General features: G+C 42.9%; 1 protein-coding gene across 1 annotated transcript in view; it reads left to right on the forward strand.

The window, feature by feature from the left end:
* Window positions 1-27,971, forward strand: part of FGF4 (fibroblast growth factor 4) — a 46,338-nt gene extending 18,367 nt beyond the window's left edge. The window contains exon 3 of the mRNA XM_080404922.1: window positions 1-27,971. Within this exon, the coding sequence (XP_080261048.1) occupies window positions 1-177 (177 nt within the window). The 3' untranslated portion in view covers window positions 178-27,971.
* Window positions 27,972-27,991: the final 20 nt, after the last annotated feature.

The following is a 27,991-nucleotide window of genomic DNA, read 5'->3' on the forward strand; positions in this document are numbered from 1 at the left end:
ACCCATTTCAATGACGAGTGCAAATTCAAAGAGATTCTCCTGCCAAACAACTACAATGCTTACGAATCCAGGATTTATCCCGGGATGTACATAGCCCTGAGCAAAAATGGAAGAACAAAGAAAGGCAATAAAGTATCTCCCACAATGACAGTGACACATTTTCTTCCTAGAATCTGAGACATCTCCCTTCAGACCTACCTCAGCACAGGGGAAGATGCAGAACACGTTTGGGGAAAAGAAACGTGGTGCACTTTTACTGGAGAGTTTTATGCAAGAGTAGGTGTAAGATATTTAAGTTAATTATTTAAATCTGTATATATTGCCACAAAATTTATTTATAGTTCCGATTTTTTTTTTTAATTTCTGAAAACAAAACAAACCTCCAAGCCAAGGTATTTCATTTTGTGGTGCAACAGTAGAAGACTTCTGCTTTCTGGTTTATTTAATTCATTTCTAAGTTATCACAGGTGTGCTGCTACTCCGTGTCCTAAACCTCATGAAATCCAATTCCTCTATTACAATGTTTTGCACTGTTTGTGTGTTGTAAGGTGTCTATTGTTGTACACATTTGTTTGTTTGTTATGGTGGCTCTGTTCTCCTCTGTGTGTTTTACAAACCCCCCGTGACTCCCGAAGAAGCTCTTGGCCTCCGAGAAGGAGCGGTGGTGGAGGTGCCTGGGTGGGATGCCAGCACGGAGCCACACACAATGCCTGACCTCCTTTGTGCGGCGTTGCTATTTAATTGGAACAGTATCGGTTTACCTCGGTACAGAAAGCACGGTGCTGAAGAGCTACCCCACAAATCTGTTTTTAGATCTGCCAGTGCTGAACTTTGAACTTTCCTGCAGTCCGTCTTCTCAGAGCTGCCGGGCGGTAGAGAGGCTGAAACACCTACATAAACTCAGCAGGATTTGGGTTGGTTCTTTCTGTTTAGATAAATCAGAACATATGATCTTTTGTGGCACTTCATGGAAGCTTACATTTGATGTGATTGCTTGGCATTAGGCTAAAAAAAATATGTCTGTCCCTCCCCCAACGAGCGCACTGTGAAACACACAACCGGGAACCAATTATACCTTATTCAAATCAAATTCCCTCTCACATTTGGAGACTACATTAGTTTTTCAACATTTGTGAAACTCTATAATACTCATAAGTTTTTAAAAGGTGAAAGCATTTGCTGGTTCACAGAAAACACAAGCTCCACAGAGAGAATTTAGATTGATTACTAGGAATTGAGGTTGTTTTGTACTATTTATTATTTTTGGTGCAGTACTTGGAAGGAGAAATATGCTGCTTTTTTCTGTCTCATTCCCTGACAAAGTCGCTTAATTTCTACCTCACTAACTCTCAAAGCCAGTCTCCTAACAAAATCTGCATGGAAGGAAGGTACATGCTTTTCTGCTTGGTCTTACAGTTCTGGAGGAGGGCCTGGGGGAACAATCGTAATCCCAAATCTCTTTTTTTTCCATATGTAGCCAAAAGTATTCAGGATAGAGTTGGTTGCATCCTATTTGAGCCTTGTCACGTTTGAGCTATCTTTACCCAGTGGTTTACTTTTAGTAAGGATAATCATGGTGAAAATATTTGCAGACAGCTGTCAGGCTGCAGTACTATATCGTCATCAAGTAACCCTATATTTTTCTTTATATATTTTGCAAGTGTAACTCATGTCTCTAAAGTGATGAAGGAAAAGACAGGTTTGATTATGGGGGAATCACTAAAAGGATCCATTTGTCTTTTTTTTTTTCTTTTCTTTAAAAGATACATCGTCTTTGGGGCATCAGTATGTTAAGTGGGAACCAGGACTAACCGCAATGTTTGATGACTTAGAGGATGTTTACAGATCATCTTCCAATCTAAACTAGTTATTTCTGACTACATGCAAATCTGAGTTCAGGTTTTTTTCCTCTTTACATTCCTACACAAAAGCCTTTGTTCCTTTGTAACAGTATACAGACTTGCCTGTATCCTCTATTTACACATGACCTTGAAGACAAAACCTACTCACCAAAGTTCAGTAAGACCAGAGCAGACCAGGACCAGATCTTAAGGCAGCTGCTGTCAAAGCAAAAATAACAATTCAGAAAAAGGAAGTCAAATCAAGAGACAGCACCTAGGAAATGTCATGCCTAAGGATTTTTAATTTTTTTTTCCTGTAATTCGGGGGATTTCTGTACTTCCTATGTTTTCTATATGTGAGTAATCATCGTGTAATTATCACCGCTACCTCTGACAACTGATGATTTTGTTCTAGATTTCAGATAGCAAAATCAGATTGCAAAGCTTCTCTCTGGGAATGGTTCTTGTTTGCCACTTTTCACTCCACTAGATCCACAACTGACAGCCTCACACAAGATATGTTCAGAGGTAGTTGTTGTAACTTTGAAATATTGTGATAAAACCTTGATAACAATGTTACATGGTATGAGCTTTCACCATTCACCAGAATCTGTCTGTAGTTTTATACAGGTGCTGTTCAAGACTGTGGTGTATGTGCTGTGCACATTTAAACACATAATAAATGATAAACGTTTACAATGTATGGCACCCTGGTATTGATTTTAACTCCTCAGAAGGGAATGCATCCTGCAACGGAAGGCAAAGAAAAATGATATTTCACTTTCCCAAAGACCGGGGAGTCTTTGCACCTATGCCAGCTACTTCGTGAATGACAGCCTGGATTTCTTACTCAGCTAAAGTTCCCCCTGCCAAAGTCGAAATTATCCAGGAAAGCCCAGCTTCATGAGCTTGGTAACAGATACGCACGCCTGCATCTGCCACGTGCTAGTAACGTATTATTTGCGTGGTTATTAGCAATGGTGGCTTTTTAATATTAGCTCCAATATTAACGAGCAGAGGCACAAACCAGCTTTGGAGTTTATGTTGCTGGATGTCATTGTTAGGATTGAAACCTGATTGCCTTTTGCTTGGCTTTAATGAGTGCTGTGAGCTCTCTCTGTGAAGCAGGACTCTACCAAGGCAAGAGACTGTAGGATTGCCTGTTTCATTTGAGATACTGTCTCCTTTTACAGTAAGTGATTATACTCGTGCAAGCAGTGTATAGTAATACGAAGTGCTTTGTAGCACACCTTATGGCAAGATTTTTTCTCGCAACTTTTATTTATAAATACTCACGCATGCGCACTTGTACATACATGCATATGCTATGTCAAATCCCTGTACTTTCAGTTTTACCCCCTTCCTAGGATTAGGGAAGGACACACAACGGGAATGACAGTTTTCAAGTTTGATCTTACACGCCTTGACAGAAAAGGGAGTTTGTCCAGCTGAGTAAGTGCCATACAAAACAGAAACCCAGACCCCAAGACACAGACTTCTCTACTTCATTTTCCACTGAGTGATGCTCTTTTTCCTGTTCTTAGAGAGGCAAAGGTGATAGTTGAGCTGGGAATGTCCAGTGCCCTCACTCTGAGTAAGAACAATTTCCCTCTAAAGTTGTATAGAGTCTATAAATATGTAGCACAGGTGTTTTTTTTTCTAACTGGACAAGTATAGCTGCAGCATGTTTAATGCTGCTATGAATAGAGCCAGAATAAATAGGCATGCAGACATATATAATAATTTTTCATAATTAACTTTTTTGTTTACAATGCTTGTAAAAAAAGAACAAAAGTAAATTATAACTGCCAGATATTCCAAAATTATAACAAAAGATTATGTCCAGGGATAAAAATTTGTTTCAGCACGGGGGAGACATCCAATTGCAATTTTAAGATTGGAGATAAATCCTAAGGCTTGGCTCTTAGGCGGGTGAGATTTCCAAGTAGTAGCTTTGCAGGTTCATAGCACCTAAAGGACCGGTGCTGCACGTGTGGTCCTGCCCACACAGAACTGTAAGGGCCTGTTGCCACCACAGATGGAGCAGCTTGAGATGTCACAGGGAGCTCCAGAGAAACGGTCCTCCTCTGGCATCACCCATTTTTTGCTTCGTTGCTAAGCCAGCTTTCCTCACATTGCCTTTGGAGGTAAAGAAATGTATTAAAGGTGAAAATAAATTTAACCCCCCGCAAAAAGGCTCTGATACATCGCATGGTGCGACATTTCTGAGATGACTGGGAGCATTGCTGTGCTCCAGCCATGCCCAAGGCTCCTGCCATCCTCTGCCAAACATTCCGCTGTGCAGGACAACCAGACCCCATTCCTGAGGATGGATTGACAGCTCCTGTAAGCCAGGCATGTTTTCCTCCATCCAGTGATGGTCCAGCCTTTCCTGTGGGATAACCAGCAGAGGAGCAGTGCCAGCCTGGCCCTGTGCCGTGCCCCTGCTTGCCGGGGAAGGACAGAGACAAGGCTCCAAGCCTGATCACTCATTTGCAGAGTTGCATGGTCCATGCTTAACATTTTCTGACTCATCTGTGACATCTACCAAGTTGTCTGTATCTAATCTGTGCTCATAAAAATCAGCATGACAAAACACTGCCTTGTATATAAATAGCCACAGGTTTCAGAGCAGTCGCTGAGTTTATAGTGCCAGATTTGGTTGTTCACACTTTGCCACTTGGTTTCCACCGCAGTATGTTAACTGACCACGCAAGTGGCCAATTAAAGAGAGTCTGTTAAGGGATGAGGAGTCTTTTGATAAAGGCTAGCAAGCCCTTCAGCCAGAAAGTTAAAAGGAATTCCCCAAAACACTGCAGCTCCCTTTATATGACACAAAGTATTGTTGCTTGCCAAGCACAGATGAGAACAGATTTTTAATGTAGAAAATCCAGTCTGAAGCTAAAAAAAACAAACCAAAATAAAACCACCCCAGTTCTTCTACCAAATATCTAAGCATGGATGGAGTAGTGCAAAATCATAATGTCTAGCTGCTTTCAGGGAATCAAACATGCAAAAGGGAGGCATAGCACGACTTCATTTTCCTGTGCACTGGCCGTGATTTACAGACATCAAACAAGAAATATTACCCTGAAGTGTTTGTCTAATTTCTTTAAAAAATCAACTTAATATCATGGCAAGACATGTCTGTGGCCAGTCACTTAAGGCAGACAATTACCTAACATAAAACAGTGACAATTTCTTATATTGTAAGTTTCATTGTACATTAAAAAGAAGCCGGTTAGCACTGTCGATAGAAAAGTTGATAGTGTTTTAATTTTCAAGACAATTTATAGTCTAATAATATATAAAATTCAAACAAATGTTCCTGAAAGCTGAGTATGATTGTTTTTTTACTTTTTGCAAGCATGTCAAAAAGGAAAAAAGATCTGACATTTCTCAAAGATATTTCTCAAGCAGTGCCTTTTGAGCATGATATTAGAACATATGCTTTGTCTGTGCTAAAGACAAACAGAATTTTGAGAACCATCTCTTTGCAAGCTCTCCTGCTGCTGATGGACCTGCAACCTGAACGGTCGTGTGCTGGGAGTAAAGCAAGTAAATAACATGAAAACAGTTGTTATTAGGTTCCCTAAACGCTTTGTTACAGAGGCAGAAATTAAATAGCAAATGCAAGGGCTTTGAGGAAAGAACAGTGCAGCAGATGGAGAATCAGATGTCAGCGTCACCTCTGCCACCAGGTAACCTGTGATGCTGGCAGCGTGGTGCAACAAGTGGTCCAGCCCTTCCTTTCTGAATGCCCGGCGTGACACCGTGACATGTGGCAAAGATGGTGAGCACCTGAAACAACTCAGCTGCAGCTGCGTTGTGGATCTAAATGACGGGAAATGACAAGCACTAGGAAATACCATGCCAGGAAGGTTTCAGCCTGGGCAGTTTACGTTACTGCACCTTTTTGACACCAATATCTCTGTGCTTTAGCTCCCTGTTTCCAAGCTGTCCTCAAACACTGTTCAGAATAAATCTATTAATATATTAAAATTTGTGAGACATGCAGGTACTGAGTTTGCAAGAGCGTGGGATCAGCAAGATGTGCAGCTTGAGGCTGAGCAGGTTAAAGCTAGGAATGGATGCTTGGTTAGTGAACACCATCTGTACTGGGCGCTGAATGGGGCAGGACTCCTCACAAAAAAAGGTGGTGCATGACCAGTTTTTAGTGTTTGGGCAGGTTTAATTAAGTTTTTTCTCAAATTCGAGTGCTGGATTGACCTTGGGTATCTCCTGGTGTCATTCTGTGTGTCTACATGCAATTACATTTTATTACTAATCATACTATTTTATTGTGGATAGATACAGAAGTACTCATTCTCTATGACTCCCCAGGAGGTGTTGACCTTCACTATCGTTCATTCACACTACTTCATATAGGTTAAAGAAAGTGATTTAGTGATGTTTGTACCAATTAACATATTCCAGATTCAAATTGGTTGCTAATCAGGTTACCTCTGAAGTACAAATCAGATCTTTATCAGCTTAAAGGTATTTGGCAAGTGTCAAAGCCACTTGGTAAAACTCTGTGGTTTCTGGGGAGCTACTATTTACATACTTTTTCATTATCTCCGCAGCTACATCTGCTTGCTTCCAGTGCCTTCAAGAAAAGTGTTTGTAATGCTGGTTGGGGCCAATACAGCTGCTTAATGTCATTGAGGTTAAGGGTGTTTGTGAGAAGAAAGGCAGTACCACCTGCAGGACGAGCATCCATTAGAGGTAGGAAAGACCCCAGCCTTGTAGGGAGCTTGTTAAAGAAGTTTAGAAGAAATGTCCAGCCGTGTGCCTCCGACTGATGGCTTGAGAGCTCATCCATAAGGGACCTTTTGGAGCTTTTGTTGGACAAACCCCTTTTATAGGCTCTTTTGCCTGGCCAGGTGATAAGTGGGTTCCGGCTCTGATCCCTGCCCAGGGTGGGGATTGCCCCAGGCTGGCTGGCAGCAGCTCATGCCTGAGCAGCACAGGGGGATGGATGGCCTCCATGGGGCTCCTTCATCACCCAGCCAAGGTTGCTCCAGTGCCTCCCCATGCCCACCATCAACACTGAAACCCAACACCATCACAGCCTCTGCAAGCCCTCTCCCAGCCCTGCAGCAGGGCAGCCCCCAGCCAGGAGGGACTCGGGAGACCCTCTGCTCCTCCACTGGGCACCATCTGGGGTAAGGGCCACTGCTCTGCTAGGTCTTGGCACCCCTCTGTTCCCCCTCCCGGCTAATGGCAGCCAGCCGAGTGGCTCTGTATTACCTGGTGGGTAAAGGGCATGGTACAGCTCCCCGGCGCTCGCCTTCCATGCTGAATCCTGCTCCGAGAAACCCTGATGCTACTGCAAGCAGGAGCTTGTCCGTGAGGAGTTACACATTAACCCAGGCAGTTAGGTTGCTATCTCATCCTTATGGTCTCACTCTGGAGCCAAAGTGTCTTTTCCTTGGTGCCTCGCCTTTACATGAGGTTTGAGATAAGCAGGCTGATGTCCGTGGGCACGAGCGTTGCAGCCAGGAGGTTACTGGGGTGCGATGACCTCGGCTCCCCCGCAGTGTGTGCTCCGGGAGCGGCCGTGCCCGCACGGCTGGGCAGGTCCAACCTGCCAACAGCCATAACTTTGGCTGCAATTTAGTACAGCTTTTCCACAGCCCCTAAGAACAATTACCTCGGTTGCTTTTTCCCTTGTTTTTGACCTTCCCCAGCCAGGGCCGCGTGACTGGCACTGCCTTTCTCCAGCAGCCCTGCCCATGCCTGGCTTTCCCCTCACACACAGTGGGATGCTGCTGTCCAGAAACACCCGCTCCATCCAGCTCAGCACCCTCCCTTCTGCCACATCATCCCATGCTGACACCTTTTCCTCTCATCATGCCATTTCTCTTTTCCCCCTTATACTTCTGCTCTGATTTTCTACCCATCTTTTCTTACGTTTCTGCATTGCATTGCCTCCAATTGCCCTCCCTTTCTCTCCCACCTTTTCTACTCTTTCTCTTTCCCCTGAGGTCTTTTGTTATGTTTTATTCTGGAGACCTTATGAATCACATTAAGGCCAAAGACACTCAAGCTTTAACCAAGCACGTGCCAGGTCCTGCTGCTGTGGATAGTGTAGATCAGAACAGCAGTGATACAAACTCCGCCAGCATGGGAGCGACTCGTACCTATACCCAACCCTGTGACTCTGATTCCTTCCTGCAGATGTCTATAGGCATGGACTGTCTGCTAAGCTTTTGTCAGGGTGGGTTTATTTTCATAGACTCTTAGGATCACAGAATGGTTTGGGTTGGAAGGGCCATCTAGTCCAACCCCCCTGCAATGAGCAGGGCCATCTTCAACTAGATCAGGTTGTTCAGAGCCCCATCCACCCTGACCTTGAATGTTTCCAGGGATGGGGCATCTACCACCTCTCTGGGCAACCTGCTCCAGTGTTCCTTCACCCTCATTGAAAAAAAAAATAATCTTCCTTATATTTAGTCTGACTCTATTTTTGTTTAAGACTCTTTCTTGCTGCTCTGGTCGGTATCTGCCCTCAGTCTTCACCTTGTGTGTAAAGTTCAAGTTCCTTTTCAGGTTAGCCCAGAACTTCTCACCTGCCTTTATTTTGACCCACATACCTCCTTTCCCTCAGACCTTTGCAGTTTCTCTCCCCAGCATCTGAGGGTTGCAGAGGGAATCAAACCAGCTTTTGGTGAGCAGTGACGCAGCCACGGCAGCGGGGCGTTCAACCCACGCCTGCCTGAAGAGCAAGGTGTGTTAGCCACAGACCCTGATGGGAGCAGAATTAGACCATCAAGTGTCTGTTTACCAGCCAGAAAAGCATAAACCCCAGGTCCTTTGTGCTCCCTGATACCTTATCAGATATGATTCACTGGATCATATCTGTTTTGGCAATCGCAGCGTGGGCATTTCAGCACAGGGTTTTTTAGCATGCTTAGGATGGTCAAGGAAAAGCACTTATGTATTTATAGAACTATGTAAGTTATAAATATCACTATGATAGTCCTATGCCGTGCAAAGAAGATATGCCTTGATGGAATAATCAAAGCATCAGGCAGAAAGTTATCTATATAGATGGCCATCTCTATGAGTAGCTTTGTGATAAGTAGTGACTGTATTTTAAAAAATTCGAATGCAGAAACATTGCTGAAGTCAGATCTGTAAATGAAAACCTAAGAAATTACATAGTAAAATAAACTGAAAGTCTTTGACCTCAAAGTTCAGAAGTTTAGTGTCTTCCACAAATCTTTATTCCAATAGCACTGGCCACATCCAAGACAGTCAGTTGTTTTAAATTAAATCTTGTTATTTAATTTGCTCATTTGAATAGGTATATATACACACACATATATCCAAAATTTAAATTATAGAATAGGTATTCCAGCCATAAATTACCATTTTATTTCTTGCCTTGGCAAATAACTCCCAGAGTTAATATTTTGGATTAATGATTAGTAAATAGCAAAAAATGTGACTTCATGGAATGAGGTACTTCATATGACTGTTCCCCAGGCTGTGCTAGGCTAGAGCTTGTTCAGTAAATGTTATAATTTTTGGAATACATCTTAGTCTGGAATATGGAATAAAAGAGTAAATGCAAGCACAATGGTTAACATGTTGAAAGTCTATCAAAACACTTCCCAAGGTTAAAAATTGAGACATTCCATTTCAGTCTGGGGCTTTTACACTTTTTATTATCTAATAAATATCACAAAGCCAATGTTCACATTAGAAATCTGACTGTAATTACTGTGTTTCTAAACAAAACCCTCCTGTGCATACTGGGGTGGCCTTAGTCACATAATTATCACATCTCATTAGGTCTTATTTGGACCCTTTAAGCCTCAGCTTACTGGTAGTCACAGGTACCCAACGAAATAAAGAACAGTAAAGTAGATTAGTTAAAATATTTTGTGAATAAAAGCTAAAAAAATAACAAATATCATTTCAGGTTTTAACTGGTGGAAAAAGGATCTTCTGGTACTTCTTGCTTGCAAGGGAGGTGAGTGTGAATTCATGACCTTGCAGAATGAGGGAACACACATGCTTGGAAGCATATTCTATATTATTAGTTTAAACCTCAGTGATTAAACAAATGTTCTTGCTCTTCTGCATAACGAGCAGAGAAAATAAATAAGGCTACCAGTGCAGTCATTGAATGACCCACACCGACACAGAGATTAATACTTCTGGAATCTGTATATCTGGAATAATATCTGGAATCCGTAATACTGCTGTAATCACCTTGTTGTGGCTTTTACAGAAAGGTGAACAGATGCAGAAAGAAGGAATATATATGCAGTTAGTAAGAAGTTGTCCATGTCCATGTAGATACCATAATTGCAGCCTGAAAGCGACCATATTCACTTCTGGTGACATAAATCTGAAGCTTCTTTCCATTAGATTTTTGGAAGATGATGCAGCATAAATTTGCATTTGTTCATTGTTTACACTCTCCAAAAGTTAATTAAGAAAAAAGTGGAAGCAAATATGCATCTGCTTGCCAATTTGCTCTAGTTCTATTCATAGCAGCATCAAACACGAGCTGCCCTCTGGATTCTGTGGAAAGCCCTGCTAGCTTTCCAGGTGCCTACTGATTTCCAGGGACACAGCCCGGCGCTCACCTGTATGAGCTGCTGTGTTCACAGAATTGCCTTTACACGTGACCATCAATAAAAATATTTCTTTATGTTGGTAGTGAGACTGCACCAAAGCATATATTCCTGATAAAAGGGAAGAGTGCATGAACTGACAGTCATAAATCCATGTTTAAGGCAGAACCAGCACATGCTTTTTATGCACTGTGCTGAAGGATTGCAGAAAAATACAACCACCTCTGGTGAAGGTGTCTGTGGATACATATACTTAAAAATATCAGCTAGCTACCAATATTTATTCATTTTTTTACCCCCATTTCATGGGGATCTACGAAATGTTCCCAAAGCGTTCAGTGCACAGCTGGGTTCAAAACAGTGACACTGGGGGAGAATCTGCTCAGTTACCCTGCTAAGGAAAAGATTAAGACCGGTCAGTGCTAATTCATTTTGTATTTGACGCAAGCACTTAAAAAATTGAGGTACTCTAGAGGTCTGTTTAATGACACACAGCTTCAGGATGTTTTTGCAGCTTTCCCATCTATTTTTTGTAGACAAAATCCACTTGTAAGTTAATGGAAAAGATCCGAAAGTCTAATATAGTTTTTAAGAAATAAAGCGCCACAACAATGGTGGTAATAAAACAATGTGCAAGAAAGACTAGCTCATAGGAAAAATACTCCTTTTTTTCCTGCTAAGGAGATTACAAGGTTATCATTTGTAAAATAAGCATATTCCCGTTAATTAAATTAAAGGCTTGGGCTGCATAAACAAATACCAATCCTAGGAGAGAAAGAGAGAGAGGGAGACGGATGCTGAGTTTCACACATAATTTGTTTCTGGCTACTTAGCAGGGCTATGACAGACATTTGCCAAGTAGAAAGCAAACATTTACCATTTAGTTCACCTACCCAGCCAACACCTATGAGCCTCTATTAGCAAAAGCTGCACCCTTTGGCAGAGTGGATGGTTTGCTGTGAACAACTTTTACTGTGATGGCTTAGAAAGAGCATTTGCTGCTAATTTAGAGATGTATCAGCACTAAGTGACACACATACACTTACACTTCTATACTATAAGCTGCAGTATACTTTATATTGCAGCCCTGACTCAGGTCTGCTGAAGTGGGTAGCGAAGCTTCTGTTGGATTCAGTGAAGACAAGCCCTACATCGGATGCTAGAAAGGAAAGACACCCAGCGTGTCCCCCCAGACACCCGTTTTGGTCCAAACCGTCTGCGCTCAGCCTCTCATGGGTACATGATGAGTGTCTTTATAGTGTTTGGAAAAGCCTTCCCCCCACCGCCTGCCCCCTGAAGCGCTGAGGTAGATGACAGTCCCTGCTCTCCAAGGTTGTGCTCTGTCTGTCTGTCTCAAGACGCAAACTATGCCCAAAGTGAGCTCCATGGCTGGACAAGCCCCACACCCCAAGGAAAGGGGGAACTCCCTTTGGGATCCATGGCTGCACACCCCACTCATGCCTGTGCCTGGAACTTGCTGCTTCAGCTAACTGTGTTCAACAAGGAGTCTTGTCTTAGTGAGGCATTAATGCAGTTTTGCTAAATGTCAGCTCCAAAATCGCAGGAGCCCAAACAAAGCGGGAGGAATGCTGTGTCATGGCATGGGCTGCAAACTGGCAGAGCACGCTGGAAATAACAAAGCGACTTCAACTGAAGTTTTGCAGGAATGTGGTCCTGGGGAGGAGAAGGGGAGGGAGGACTCATGGGCTTGGATGGAACTGGCTGCTTGAAAACCTGTCTTGTCTAAGATAGGGCACGTTCTTGTTCTCTGTTTTTTAGAATTTAGAGAGTGAAATGGGAGATTCCTTCATTTCTATGTTTATTAAAAAAAAAAGGAATGGCTGAGCACTGGTGTAGTAAAACCATTATTTAGATATAGGTTTTAGACCAAACCAAATACCACAGAGAGATCAGCTGATGAACTGCTGCTACATGTTTTGCTAGTTGGGTCTAAAAGCTCTATAAAAATAATATTTTAGTTGTGTAAGTGTCCAACCACTGTATTTTCTTCCTATTTCTGTCCTGGGGTAAATACCACAGTAATTAATCACAGGATATTTTCCTGTGCTATTGTCCAAAGGGTATCAGAGTTTAAATGATGGACTCATTGAACTGCTGACCGGGATGTAAAACTTACTGCTTGCACCAGCTGCAGTGTTAGAGGAAGGAAGGATCACAGACGGGATGCCCACTCTCCAAGGGGCTCACGGGAAGACCAACAAATCTAGAAATTAGTAAGTAATTAGCACTGGGCACCTTGTTTGAAACCATAATGAAAAATTATTAGCAGCCACAAGGATAAAGACGAAAGAGTGAGCAGGCTACCACAAAGCTTTTACAGAAGCAAGTTCCAGCTCAGCGCTGGAGTTTTTGACAAGCCCCTGCCCAGGCTGCCCTGGGGTGAGGGGGTGTCTTGGAACTCCTGTACCCTGAAAATACCAGCTGTAATCAGCGGCCGTCAAACAACCTTACTTCCATTACAAGGTGTTGAGCCCCATGACCCAGCAGACAACCTTCTATTCCATAAAGTCCCTCCAACAAACATTGCTGGAGGTGGAAGAGTGACCCTATATGGTCCTTTTTATCTCTTTGCTCCGTAGATATCTGTTGCCGGCCAGTACCAAATTGGTAGGAGCCTGGACTAAATTCATCTTGGATCTGACTCATCCCAGCCACGCTTATGTCCTTGCAAATCTGTCCAGACACACTCTTGTAACAGAATATTTGAAGGACGTTAAATGCCATGGTTCTGGATTAATCCAATCCATAACTCAAATAGCTCCACATGAGACTCAATTGGAAAGCAGGGAACACGTGAATTTGGATAATCCTTGTTCTATCTTATGTTTAACATAGCAATCTTAAAGCCCCAAACGTGCTTATTCGTGAGGTGGGCAGCTGGCACCATACAGTGTGACCCGTACAGCACTTACCTGGGAAGACACAGCCAGTTCTCTGAATCAAACGGTATCTCAAATGCAATAGCATTTTTTTGCCAAGTCTTTCAAAAATTAATGACAGTTACTCCCATTTCTGGGTAAGGACATGCATCCTGCTTTTGAGCTGCGACACTAAGAAGTTTTCTATCGACATTGCTTCCATAAAGCAGGTTTTAAATGATGACATTTTGTTGCTCCTTATACAGACTGCTGTTGAATCTAGACGTAAAATGTAATTAAATACTAGGCTAGAGGGACTGAAATTAAGAAGCCTTGTGTCCGAACTGACCCCACCACGTCTTCTTTGATTGGCAGGGTGCCCTCATCTCTTTCATGGTGGGCTGGGGGCACTCAGCACCATAGCAAAGCCTTCACGCTCTCCTCAGCAGGTCTTGAATCGGCTTCCAAGAACAAATGCCGGTCCCTGGCCCCGACTATCCCTATGGCAACACGACAAAGTCTGTGGGGCCAGATTGCTTATTCTTTGAAGGTGAGTAAAAAGAAAATGAATAAAACAATCACCAAAGCAAGTAACAAGTTAACAACATACAATTTCAAGCAAGCTAAAGGAAAAGAAAAGAGTGGCATTTGTAAGTGATGTGCGTCCTGCTGATCTTTTGTAAAGCCAGCTGTGAAACATAGCTGCAATGTCTGTTTATAGCTAGGTGTGCAGGCTTCCAGATGTGCAAGTGTAAAGCCCGCAGACATCAAAAGGGCTGACATTCAAACCCATTACCTGAACACCACCTTTATGTATTTCAAAGGGAAACCAGCTGAACTTTCCCTGTAATCACTATCTTGCAACATCCCTTTAATGAACCTGCTAGTACAGGATCGTTGCGTCAGCCAAGTAAAGAGGGTGCTGCCATTTCATTTCCTTTTACTGGGATTTGCTCATGTCCCTCGGACCCCTCACAGCCCTGCTGTTCCTGGGGGCATTGAATAGGATTATACAGCAGCATCAAGTGGGAAAAGGCAGACCCAGCCAAGCCATCAAGGGGTAGAGTGGGCAAAATCTGTGGTCGTAAACTGGAAATGTTGGAAGAAAGCCAGCACTCAAATCTGAGGATAAGGGGAAACATGAGCTGATAAACCCCTCACAAGTGCCTTTGGTATTTTGTAATTTGGTTACTCTGCTTTTTAGAGCTTAAGAAGTCACCTCTTAGCTCAGGATGGTTGAATGTGCCATGACAGTGACAAATGGGGCTCTATAAATTGCCCACAAAGAGTTGATTACTTTTATGAATTGATTAACATTTGATTGCTTGTACAAACAGCAGCCAGTGGACACTTTCTAATGTGAATTTAGGATTGTGACCAGTACCCATTTCAAAGCAAAAAAATATGGAACTTTCCGTGTTGAGGATGTTCACATCCATGGTATTTCCCACCCGTCTGGGCAAGTGGCTCCCTAATTCCTTCCCTGGCATTTCTGCACCTTGGGTCAGTAACCTGTGCATTTAGAAATGACTCAGAGTTGTGCTTCTACAGCGTTCCTGATCAACCATCCAAATGAAAATATTTTTCCTCTGTAGTGTTCACAGAAAAAGATTTGGTGATTACATTTGTGTCAGTAATTTGGTGGATAAATAACCGTGAATGGGTACCTCTTTGTCACTTTATCCATCTTTTCCTTCCTTACATTACTGTAGCAGAGAATCAAGAAGGGACAGGGGGTTTCTGCAGCCAGGACATTTAAAACCCACATGAGTCTTAACAAAATCCACTTGAGGTTTAACAAAACCATTAAGGAAGTACCTTGTCTGTGATTCCATGGATGAGAAATTCATTTCAGAATTAGCTCCTACCTGCTGTATTGCATTCCAGATAGGAGGTTTATTCTTTAAACTCTGATTTCATCTTCTATTGTTCCAGAAAAAAATCTCAAAATTGTAAGCCAGCTGTAAACAGGAGCATCTGCCCACAATATTTCTGAAATATGCAACCTGCCTCATTTCTCTGCGTGACTTTGTGCCATGTGCAATTTTCTGGCTGGGAAAATGGCAATTTTCTCAAGAGGAAATTCAGGGTTTTTTCCACAGACTTCATCCCTTTTGATCCACATTTAGTTTTTTTATCTAGCAGCCTGCTTTGCATAGCTACCTTGGTAGCTTTCCCACAAGTAAATAAGAAGTCGATGATAATCCCTTCCATAATTCCTTAGACCTTCAGAAACCTGAGAACAAAGAGCTGGAAATCACTTTGTAAACAGAGATCAGCCCCCACCAAGAGCGGGCAGGCTGGTATAAAAGCTCAGGTGCAAGAACTCACCCCGGTTTGGTTTACACCCTTCACTTCATTAGCCTAAGCTGGCAGGGCATTGAATCGGCGTATGAACGACAGAGCCAAAGCAGCTAAAGTGCATAACAAAACAGTACCATGTTTTCTGCTGAACTTATAGATGAAATCTATACTGGAGGTATCTACATATCTCAGATATATCTAGATATATGTCTGAGATGTATATCAGATGCCATGTCAAGATTTGGAATTACTGGACCTGCTATCTGTCATACACAGGGAAAAAAGGATTTTTCAAGCGAATAAAAGATGGCATGAATATCATGAATTGCCCAGTGCTTGTCCTGAGGTGCTGAGGACCTAGCACCCACACTATGCACAGTTCCAGGGGGTTGTTTCAGGCAAGGGCTGGGCTAGTCCTGTAGACCGAACAGCCACAAGCAGTTAACGGTGTGCCTGGGGACTTCACTGATCACATGCTGAGGTTTAGTTTAATCCAAAGAGAATTCAGCCTACATGTTCTGATACCACTTACTCCAAAAAGCAAACTGAAGCTCAGAAAGGAAGATAAGTTTTCCTTCAAGCCACTTATTCTGACTTAAGCTAAAATGCTGCCATCAACAGACTCTTTTCCCACTGACATGCTGCACACCTCACAAAAAAAAAAAAAAATCTAGTGATTTGAGCTCATTTGCTTCTACATCACCACAGCCAGTTAATGGAAGGTGATGTATACAGATATGTACACCTGAAAGCAGAAAGTACACCTGCACAGTCCACAGCTCAGATAAAATGCTATCAGTCACGTGCTCCTCTCCTCTCCCATGAAGCCCTGCAGACCAAGACAGCCGCATCGTCTTCTCTCCTCAAGGTACCGTAGTCGTCCTGTGCCATCCTCATCCCCACAACCAGCCGTCCTGATGAGGGACTGAATTTGGTTTCCCACTGGCAGCCAGCAGACGTGAGACAGGATTACAAGGTCACCGGCCCCATTGCCTGGGTCAGGGCAGCCTCCCTCCACTGAGCATCCTGGCGCTGCCGTCAGCGCGCGTCGGTGAGGATGCTCCCAGGCACGAGCAGCTCTGCTCCCAGCCCGGCCTCGGGGGGAAGGCCCACAAAGCAAAATCACTGCCAGGCTTGTTGTGATATTTCCACTTGCTTTCCTCGGTTTGGTTGATAACATGATGCCACGGAGTCAATCCGGTTTCACTGAGCTGTAGGGCCATATCCTGCACCCACTCACACGAGCAGCTGCATGGAAGCAGTTGATCTGCCCTTTGCTGTGAGGATCAGCCCTGAGAAACAAAAGGTTATTTATTTTCCATTGCTTGTTCAGGCCTTGTCTTTTATTTTTTAACACCATTATGAGTAATAAAAGTAGTTTGGTGGGTTTTTTTACTTTCATTTAACTTAATTTCTAGAGGCTGGGGAGGTGGCTAAAGGCCATCCATAGCTCAGCATGAATATCAAAGCTATATAAATGCCGTCTGATAAAATATTTAAGTTCTAAGCACTCCTTGAAAACTATGGGAAGAGGAAATGTTTAGCTCTATACAAGCCGCCACTGGCTGGCTCATAAACGAGCCCACAGTAGCCTGTTTAAAGAACATTGCCAACACTTTGGACAATGTGCATTTTATTAGGAAAAGGAAGCGTTGAAGAATCAGCTATAATATACACAGCAGGAAAAAGTAAACGCATTAACTTACTTTAATGTGGACAAAAATGGAGGCACAGGGAGAAATTCTGTTTCAGAAAGGTCATTCATTTGCCTCTGCATTCCTTCCCCACATTTATATGCTGCTTGCTGGATTCATCAAAGGTCTTCATTATTCACTCTTGGCACGCATAAAACAATCACTTTCAGATATAGTGACCTAATTACTCAAACAAGACAAATGAGGGGGGGTGGGGGTGGAAAAAGAGGCAGTTACTCACTTTGGTTGTCAGCTTTTAGAAGCTCTTCAGCAAAGAGATTTAAAGGACTTGTAGCACACGTGTGGAAGGTGAGAGCCAGCATCACCTGACAGGGTGGGGGTTGATGACTACAGGTGCTGGTGGTGATTCCCTTCCACCAGGAATCTCTTGGGCTGCCCCAACTTATGTTCCTCTCCCTACGGACCAGGTAGCCACGTGCAGCTGCAGAACAGGGACATTTTCACCATGTTTCTCCCCCAGCTTCCCCATAGTCAAGCCCAGCTCATCCTGCACGCCCAGAGCTGGAGCTTTCAGTGATGCTAGGACCTCTACACAACCAGGGAAGCCCCATCAAGTGAACCTTACCTTTAAAAACCATTCCTACTCCCCCTGTAACTTTTTTCTACAGCCTGAGCAGCCACAAAGATCAACGTAACATGGGAAGATTTTAGACTGAATATTTGTAAATTAATGCATAACCAGGGCAATTCATTGTTCAGATTTGTTGTGTCCGAACAAGAGACGGGGTTCAAAAGATGATTATGGTTCTTGTTTATTTTGTGATTGTGCTGTAGGATGGCATAGTAGTAATGATGTAATCATTACCAGTAAATGTCACAGTCGGGTAATGACTCATTTAGAGCTCACATGATTAAGACAAAAATAGATACTGGTGTTATTGTGATGCTTATCAATGCTGTGTCATATGCATAACCGTATTAACTGTCTCAATTAAAAAGAGTTGATTCTGGGGACAAGAACCTAAGCATGAACTTTTGAGCCTCTCTGCACTTTCCTCTTCAGATATCCATTTTGTTTGCCTGCTCAATACCTCTGCAAGCACGGAATACGTGTCCAGTGTCAGTAAATGCTCACAAATGTTATGTAGCAGTTTGCTTGAGCCTGTTGTTATATTCATGTCAATATACAGCGTTACAGAAAGATCTAGCTCGTTTCCTAATTACTAAGCATTTCACACTGGATGGCAAATGAAAGGCTTAAGCCCCAGTGGGATCATCTGTGTCTGACCCACAAATAATTGTTTGACATCAGAAGGTTTATTATCTCCTAGCAGGAATGAGAAGCATATTTCTTAATAGGTTCCCTACCCTGGGCAGTGCAATCCTTCCTTTGAAGAGTGTCTCTATGGTAATTGATGTTAATGAGCAGCAAGCCAAGGAGAAACACTGGGTCACCAGGTAGGAAGCCCCCCAAGAGATAATCTAATTACTCTCCAAAACAAATTACTTTCAACCAAAACAAATTACTTTCAATCACTCTGCAACAGATAAGATCAGTGGAGGGAGCTCAAAGCTGATGACAGCTGGAGACTGAGGCTTCACGAGTTTATGGATTGATAGCTTTTCTCTTTGGTCCGTTTTGTTGAATGACAATGGAGTGACAGAAAACTGGAGCCAAGAACTGAGCTCCCTTTCATTTCATTCACATGAATGTAGAGGACCTGCCAGCTCCATGGTCTTTGCCGTGTGGCTCATTGATCTAAATTCGGAAAAGCTGGAGTCCTGCGTGTTCACATCTGTAACAGGAGCAAAATGCTCGGAACAGACGTGCAGGCTGGGAGCCGCTCGTTGTGCATCACTGTGCTAGGAAGCACAAGGGAAAGCATGACACCGGTGCTTATTTGAGCATGCACATAAAATGTGAGGCAAAAAGGAGCCTTCGTTCTTATGAGGCCTTAACTTTAAATATTAATTGATACTCTAATAATTTACTAGCAAGAATGGTTGCCAAATGCCTGACTGTTCCCACTGAAGTAAATACATTTTTTTCCAGTGGAAGGCAGAATTGGGCTTAGCTCCTTTTCTTTACAAAGTTTTGAAAATATTGTTCTGAACATTAACTTATTATTATTGATATTAATATTAACAATCAGTGCCATAAGGCAAAGTCAGCCTGAAATACAAACTACTCATTAACCAAATAGTAAGATCTGTTTCAGTGGTGACTAGACATCGTAACTGGAAAATCTTACCATCCCCTAATGATGGTGCAGAAGGAACTTGGGCAGCAAGGGTTATAAATGACCAGCAAAAGCTGTAGTTGCTATGTCCATCACTACCTTTCTCAGGAAATTGAGTTAAAACGCAGCTCTGAAGGAAACGCCAGGCAGGGAGTTGGTGTGAGGGGTGAACAGTTCATCCAGGAGGTTTTGTGTCACTGCTGTTTGCCAGGGTGCTGCAAAGGGTTCTCATTGCTGTCTCTGTGTGAGGAAAAAGTAAGTTTGAGGACTACTGTCTTTTGAGACTGGGATACTGGTATGGCCACTGGAGCCAAAAATTGGAAGGGTTTCTATAAGGTCTGTTTACAGTTAGTTCTGTCGCTCTTTATTGCATTAGGATTGGCTAGTTCCTTCTACCACATTATACAATCAATGACACATCTGCCTAACTGAATCCGAATCACACAGATGGCAATATGTGACCTATTAGCCCAAAGACTGGAAGATGGAACGTCTATTGCCCAGCAATAGCAGCTCTTCTGCAGAGCGAGGCTACAACAGAGATCAGAGCTGTTTTCTTGCAGGCTTTATCTGCTAGAGATCTCTGATAAAGAGTAATATACGGGTCTCAGGGAGCCTTCAGTATTGAACGAAACCTTGGTGCCCCACATAGAGCCACAAGGAGGCCTCTTGCCCTGCTCTGGAAATCTGAACTGGGTTAAATTCAGAATTAACTGGGGGGGGGGCTATCTTTGCAATTCCCTTTGCAGAATGAGTGCCTATCAATAGACCCATCTTCAAGAGTATATGAACTGGAGACCAATCCCCATGCAAGCAGCACCGTGACTTCACTTTTTCATCCTCAGCACTGTGGCCTGCTCTGTTTGCTTTGAGAGCTGAGGTGTCCCTGCCTCTTGTAGTGCAAGGATCTCCCTGGTGCCTCCAGCCGTGAAAGATCCAGAGACAATGTGGCTCTCACTTTTGTCCCATAATATTTAAGGAACTTTGTTTCCAGGAAAGTGAAAAAAAAAAAAATTGAAGATCCATTTAACATAATAATGTTTGGGGTTTAAAGACAGTCAGAATCCTTTTGACCATTATATATCTGATCCCAGTAAATATACATAAAAGCCATACTGAGTTTAATTCTGCTTCTCATGTCAAGTCAAGGTACATAACACATGCAATAGCCAGATAATGGGGGATTTTACATTCCATTTAATATTTGCTGTGATGTTTAATCCCTTGTTTTAATGCAGGTATTTAATTCCACTTTTCAGTGATGCTTCAGATTTTCTTTCATAACGAAACAAGTTATTTAATGAATCTGAATTACTTTTGGAGTAAGACATCATTACCTCCTCATTTTCTCACTAGTCAGATGTGTAAAACCTAAGTAAACTTGAATTACTTTCTAAAGACCATCCAGGCTCTTTCCATGCTGATTTGTTCTGCTTCTCTTACTTCCAAATGGCCTTTTAATTGGCCATTAAACTAGGAAATTATGGCTGATTAGGATCAATCCAAATGCAATGTCTGGATGGACTGGCTATTTGAATACCATTCTTTTAGATCCCATGTTACTTCTGCTTTGTCAAGTAAAGGTCACTTTTAGCTGCATGGGCAGGATGCTTCAGTAACCTCTGCCCTGTGGTCCTTGACCCCAGATGTCCCACATCCATGTTCCGTGGTAGCAAACGTGACTAGTGAGGCAGCTGCAACACGGAACATTAGAGAAAGTTGCTCAGTTTCCCGACTCACAGCAAATTGTGCAGCCACTCCGCAGCGGTGGTCTAGGCTTCCTTTCTGCAGGAAATTATTTTGTTTGACCTCCAAGTGGAAGAACAGTTATTAATAATCTTCAGCTTTTGCCTCTTGAGCAAAGTCACTGTAAAAACTTTCAACATGCCTGCCACCTATATTAAGGGTTGAGTCTGAGTGTCTTGTGAAAAGGGAGGCAAGTTGCCATCACACTTTTTAAAATCCAGGTGAAATAACTCCATCTACTGAACAGATTTTTGAGGACTTGCACAAAGATTTTATTTCTTCTAAGGCGTTTTTTCATTATTTTAGGCCCAGGATATGGGCTGGAGTGAAAGGTAGACTTCTGTTGATTCAGCTGAATCACTGTTTTCCAGAAGCTGGGGGTACAGCTGTTAGCAAAATATTCTTAAAAGCCTTAAGTGATGCCTTCAGGAAACTTTGAGGTTTTTCAAGTTTACGTTTGCTCAGAACAGTTTCATAAAGGGCTTCACCATTGCAGTGAGAGTCCTGCAGTACCATAATAATAAAAAGTGATGACAGTAGGTGAATAAGCCCTTGTGAACTGAATTGACACTTTGACACATCGTTCACCTGCATTCGCTTATCATTTCCATCTCCTTAACAGTTCATACAGTTCTGTTGGTGACTTGCAACTCCTGGTAGTGATGAGCAGCAGAGTGTAGCATGAAATAACAGGCACCCAGAAAACTGTGAGTCTTAGCTGGCTGGCTTAATTCCCTTTCTACCTCTTTTACTCCACTACATGGTAAATTGTGGCAATTTATGGTGTTCAGCACAGACCTCAGACTCCTTTCCATCCAACCTTGGTTGACTGTTTGAAGCCCAGATCCAAAAACCCCCAAACTGTCCACAGTTGGATATAAGCAGACGTTCCCCAGACACATGTAATTCCTACCTTTCACATCCTTCAGTCTTAACAGGACTGAGCAACCTGGAACTAACCTTTACAGGGACAAACTGGAGCCAGGTGCTTCTCCACCTCTGTGCTCCAAGAGTCCAAGAGACTCACTGTGCCAAGTATCTGCAGATCCTATGTATATATTGGCAAGTGTAGGCGTCTCATAGGGCAAAAGCAGTGCCAGCTTCATCAAACTATAGCTGGACCAGAAACCTGCCACAACTTTTAGCAGAACACAATGGTGATTCAATAGCAAATAAAGAATGGAGGTCTCTTGCCCTGCAGCAGTTTGGATGGCTCATGCCTTCCCTAGGAAAACATGAGAGCAAGCCCGCCAAATAGTTATTGCCGAGAGCAGCAATGAGGAAACCAGGCTCCTTGTTAGCACAACTACTTGTATCTGCATTTGCTCCACTGTCTCTGTGACTCGGCTGTGTGGGATCATCCTCCTGAGACAGCTGTCGTGTGTAAACTTGACATGCTGTAGAGCCTCAGATGAACACCTCAAAGGCATTCTATCTTTATGGGACATCAGGGACAACCATAGGATTGTCTGATCCTCAGCATCACATAAGCCATAACAAGTCTCCTATAGGTTATTCTTCAATATTCAATTCTTCACTATATCAATATTCAAGAGCTGATTCTAGCTAAAAGACAACTTAGATGGCCATAAACCTACCAAATATATTAGTGATATAATTTATTATAATTGTCACAATTAAAAGACTTTGTGCTATCAGTTTTACAACAAATCAGGATTACTATTGCAAGTGCTTTTGAGAAAACATCTGCCTTTTAAGCAGAGTTATGATCACGTTCCCAGGTATATGGGAGGCCTGATGTCAAGAGAAGGGGGATTCAGTGCCTCGCCAAAGAGACAGGTATAGTTAAACCCCTTCCATCCCCCTTCTTAACTCTGACTTCCAAAAACTCACTGCCTGAGAGCCCCTGGCTCAGTGTCCTTGCCGACAAAGAGAACAATTTTGCACCTCCAGTGAAGGGAAGTTAGACCTTTATGGAACAAATTCTTCCCAAATATAACTCAGCGAAGTTGCCCCAGTGTCAGGTTTGGTTTAATGTGTCTTGTTGCTGAAGTCCTTGCACATCCTGGCTTCCTACTATGCTCTTTAGGACTGATTTTGTGGGAATTGTCACTAAATCTGACTGTATAGGATCACCTGATTAATTCTGGCTCTCCAGGGCTCTGGATGTGTTGGAACAGGACCACAGCTCTGGGCACGTGCTCTCGCAAGTTTGAAGCCAAACTTTGGTGGCGTATCTGTTTCTTTCTTTTTGTGCTATAACTTCTACTGGCCCATTCTCTATTAAAGGAAAAATATTTCCAATGGAGTTGGAACTTGTCATAGAGGCAACACGACAAGAGAAGAGCACAGGTAAATGCTCCATTCATACCACTTTTTACTGAGAAGCTGGTAGTCTAGAGAGACCCTTTTCTGAACAATCTTTCCTCATGGCTTTCACAAACACATTGCATAAACAAGGTCCAAGGGCCTTCCTGCCTAGGCCAAGTGAGAAAGGAAAATGTAATCTACTGGCAAAGAAACTTGCAATTACTAATTTCTGCTGCAGGATGCAGGCAGGTTTGCTAATAACTAACTAACTAACTAAATAACTAAATAAATAACTTTTGTTGATTTAGTGTAAATAAAGTGCTGGAAAGCTAGCGTTACAAATATGTTCCCAGAAAATCAGTAACACTTCTTCTACACCAGGATTGCAAAGGATTTCATAGCACACGGAAAGGATGGGGTGTATTAAGTATTTCCAAAGTATGAAATAACGACTTACAGTGATGAAAACTTGCATTTAAGCCATTTGAAGCTGACGGGACTTTTGTGGGGTTTAGAGTAGACTTAATCAGAAGATATCATTTGACTGTGAAAGCTTCAAGTCAATTCCAAGCTAAGTATTCCTCTCAGGAATGCATTGACTGATAGCAATAGTTAAGAAAGCATTAGATAACAGAATGGTGAGAGATATTTGAAATTAATTGTCTGGTTGTGTTCATTGGAAAGAACCAGCAATAACACATGTGACTACAAATTAGTAGCAATGATCTGCCCAGCACGCTGGCTTTCTTTAGCAGAGCAGTTTTAGAAGAGGAACTCCTCCAGAAGTTGTTCAATAGAAAAATCTTTAAGTATCCAATGCATTTGGATCCAACAAATTGACTGAGCCCTATGCTGGTTGTGATAGCTCTGGAGAGCCTCCGTGACCGCTCATCCCGCCGTGTGACATCCTGTCAGTGGGTGCACAGAGCCGGAGCTGTGGAATCTCAGTTCTGTGCTCATTCACAGCCCAGGGAGAAATATTGTCACCTTTATGCCTCTTGGATTGCAGAAGCAGCTGGGAAGCAGAGCAGTCCTTGACATATGGTGGAGTAACCTCTCCTTCTTAGGCAGGTTTTTTAACTTGGGCTGTGCTGATAAGGCTCTTTATAGAACAACCTCGTGCTCGAATAACCGCATATCGCAGTGTCCTGTGTCTTCACTTCTGCCTTCCCTCATTTGCCTGAGATACTCTTCTCTACCAGAAGCAAGAGAAAGGGCTGGACTGTTCCGCTGGCCCTCTGCCACGGGGAAAATAAAGGCTTTCTTTCTGCCGTCACTTCTGGGGTGACATGCAGGAACTACAGCAGAAGTTAGAACCCAAAGAAATGAGCACTAACAACTCTAGTTTTGCTTGGGACCTTGCTTTCCTCAGAGTACTTACAGACGCTGTAATCCTGCCACTACCAAATTCAGAGAAAAGGGGAAAAGACTTACAAATCTCTTCCCAAAAGTAATATTGGACCACATTCATGTAATGCCTACTCCTAAACCTGCAGGAGATCCCAAAGATACCCCAAAGGAAGCAGAAAGTCTTTAAATTTTCCATACTATTTTCCTCTTTCTGCAATGACATATATCCAAAGCTTTCACCATAATATTCTGAAGTTATTTTACTATTGAGAAGTTGTCTTTTCACCCTAAACACACCTAGTTCATCACATTTTGATCCTCAATTGGCCTTGAATAACTCATGTAATTTTTTCTTTGATCTCCACCACAGTAGACCACCTTCTACTAGGGTGGCTTCATGCCCTACTTCTGATCATCACTTGTGGGCACCTTCCTTGGTTTCATTTCTGTTGGTTCCAATGACATTATTGCCCAGTGAGGCACAAGCCCTCTGTTATCTTTTTGGCATGTTCCAGGACCTCTGGATGTTTGACTTTTAAATATGCTCTTCCAAACAAATGTTCTTCCAAAACACATTCTGTTACTGAAAGCTGAAGTTCTTATTCTGCAGAAATTGCATCAGGACATTGAAAAGTGCAGTGGAAATAAATGATTCATTACAACAGGTGAAAATGCTTTTGCAGTTGTGTACTATTTGGTCAGAAGGTATTTTTTTTCTACAAGACTTTCCTTCTGTTTGGTTTTGGGTTTTTTTTCCTACCTTCATAAAAGGAAAAAGTCCTGCACTACCAGGTTTCCTTGTTCCAGGCGCTTTATATAGGGAGCAGATCCAACACTGGAAGTGGTGGTGTGATTTATCCTATAATAAATCTGTTTGGCAAATAATATTTTTTTTCCTGCAAATACATTTGTAGGACCATGAAAAGACATGTGTCTTTCTATTGAACTTGGGCAAAATTATGCCAATAAAGTCCAGTGACATGGATAGGAACTGGAACGAAAATCACATGTTGCAACTCTTACATTTTGAAAACAGTGAGATTCATTAGCTCATTCAGCTTTAGCTAAAAATAAGATACTTAATCTGAGTTAATCATCTAGGCTTTTTTTCCAGAGCCAATAAAGAAATAGGCACTTCCAGAGATTATTTAACCCATATCTCTTAAACAGCTGTTTTGGGATAGAATTGGCAGTATCCAGTCCAGAGAAGTACTTGGAGGCGCTTACCTCTGTCACTGACTGCAGAGGAACTCGGACAAATGACTTAGATTGAAAGCTTTCCATAACAAGAGAGGCCATTCCAAAAAATCAGTGAAGTGCTTCATTTGCATCTTATTAGACATAAACCTTTAAACATCAGTCCATGTAACATCAGCAACAATAAGGATGAAAATAATTTCTAAGAGCTTTCCATCAATTGTTGGGAAATTCTCATTTATAGTCAGCTTTTTTACTTATTTGAAATAACATTTAGTGCAAAGGATTTGCCCTTTCTGTCGCAATTTTTGATCTTCACAAGGGAATAATAATGCTGTCAAAATGAATGAACAAGTTGCAAGCATCAATCCCTTACCGCTGGAAAGTTTGACTTCTTGATGAAGAAAATGGATACTTATGACCATGAATATGGTTCACACTGTAGTACAGCAGAAATAGTACTCATCAAATAGCTTGTGGTCCCTGAGATGCAAAACAAAATGAACTAAAAAAGCCTTTCAGATTAATTTCAGACCACAGCTTCTGTGTGTGTGGTTGTTGCTCAATACCTTGAAGAATGCATGTGTAGCCAGGATGAGTTACATGCACAACTGCTGTGGGGCCCAGGGTTGCAGGGCAGTGAACTGCCTTTGTGGCAGTCATGTAATAACATTGCAGAATTCTGCAGAGGAAAAAAAAAATAGGGTCTTGGATGCCTCAGTATTATTTACTGGGTTTATAATATTGTGAACCTCTGTGACATTTGAAAGGCCAGAATTTCTCAAATCAGCCCATGATTTGCAGGATGCAGCAGGAGAAACCTGAAAGTGAAGTGGTCCTGATCTTTATTAATTATTCATCATCCACATACAGAAAACTGGGCTCCTTTTTGGGTGTCTCAAGCTGACCATCAAAAAAACCCTGAAGGAAACCAAAAGCAGTAGTTACCTTTGAAATGGTCAGTGACATATAATTCCTTGCTCCTGGGAGCTGGAGATGCAAGACCCCAATCATTCAAACTCTGGTCAATCGATGCCATTACCTGCAGTACCGTAAACTACATGTGATAGTAAGCATAAACATTTATACTAGTGCGGGCCATTGTCCTACAAGACTCTATTTTTGTATGACCTTGTCTATGTGCACAGCCTCACTGAGCTAAGATCACTCATAAAGAAAAGTTATTTGTGTGTTTACAGGAGGGAGATGCAAGACTAAAAGGATGAAAGTAGACAAGTAGCAAAATATAAAAGCAGTATGTGGAAGCTGACCGAATCCATAGTCTCGGAGAACTCGCTAGGGGCACGAGGTTATGTTTTGTTCAATTGTTGTTTAATTGTTCTCCTGTTGGGGGAGAAGCATTTTTCTTACTTGTGGAATTCCTCGTTTTCTCTCTTGAGATCTCAGAAAATTTCTGTAATGCTCAGTTTGGATGGACAGCAGAAAAGTCAGCAGCAATGCCCTAAGGTGCCCCTGAGATGCAAAAATACGAGTGTGAGCGCTACTTTCCACCGCCCCTGGTGCACCGGCTGGGCGAGCTCCTCTGTCCACGGACACGCCAGAAGAAACACGCGTGTGCGGCTGAGGTCGGGCCGCCTGCGGGCCACGCGCTTGCACCGCACACGCCGGTTTTGCCCCGGTTTCTGTGTGCGGCTGGGGACAGGCGGGGGCTGCAGCGCCCCCCGGGCAGCCCGCAGCCCAGGCGCCCGGCTCCATCTAGTGACACAGCCGGGGATGGCCGGGCGGCGATAGAGCCCGCCAGCCGCGCTGGCCCACCCAGACCCGCCGTACCGGGCCATGCAAGAGCCGTACCGGGCCGTGCAAGAGCCGTGCAAGGGCAGTGCAGGGCCGTACCGGGCGGTGCAAGAGCCGTGCAAAAGCCGTGCAAGGGCCGTGCCGGCCGAGCCGTACCGG

Source organism: Falco punctatus, assembly GCF_963210335.1.
Source record: "Falco punctatus genome assembly, chromosome: 10".
Lineage (NCBI taxonomy): Eukaryota > Metazoa > Chordata > Aves > Falconiformes > Falconidae > Falco > Falco punctatus.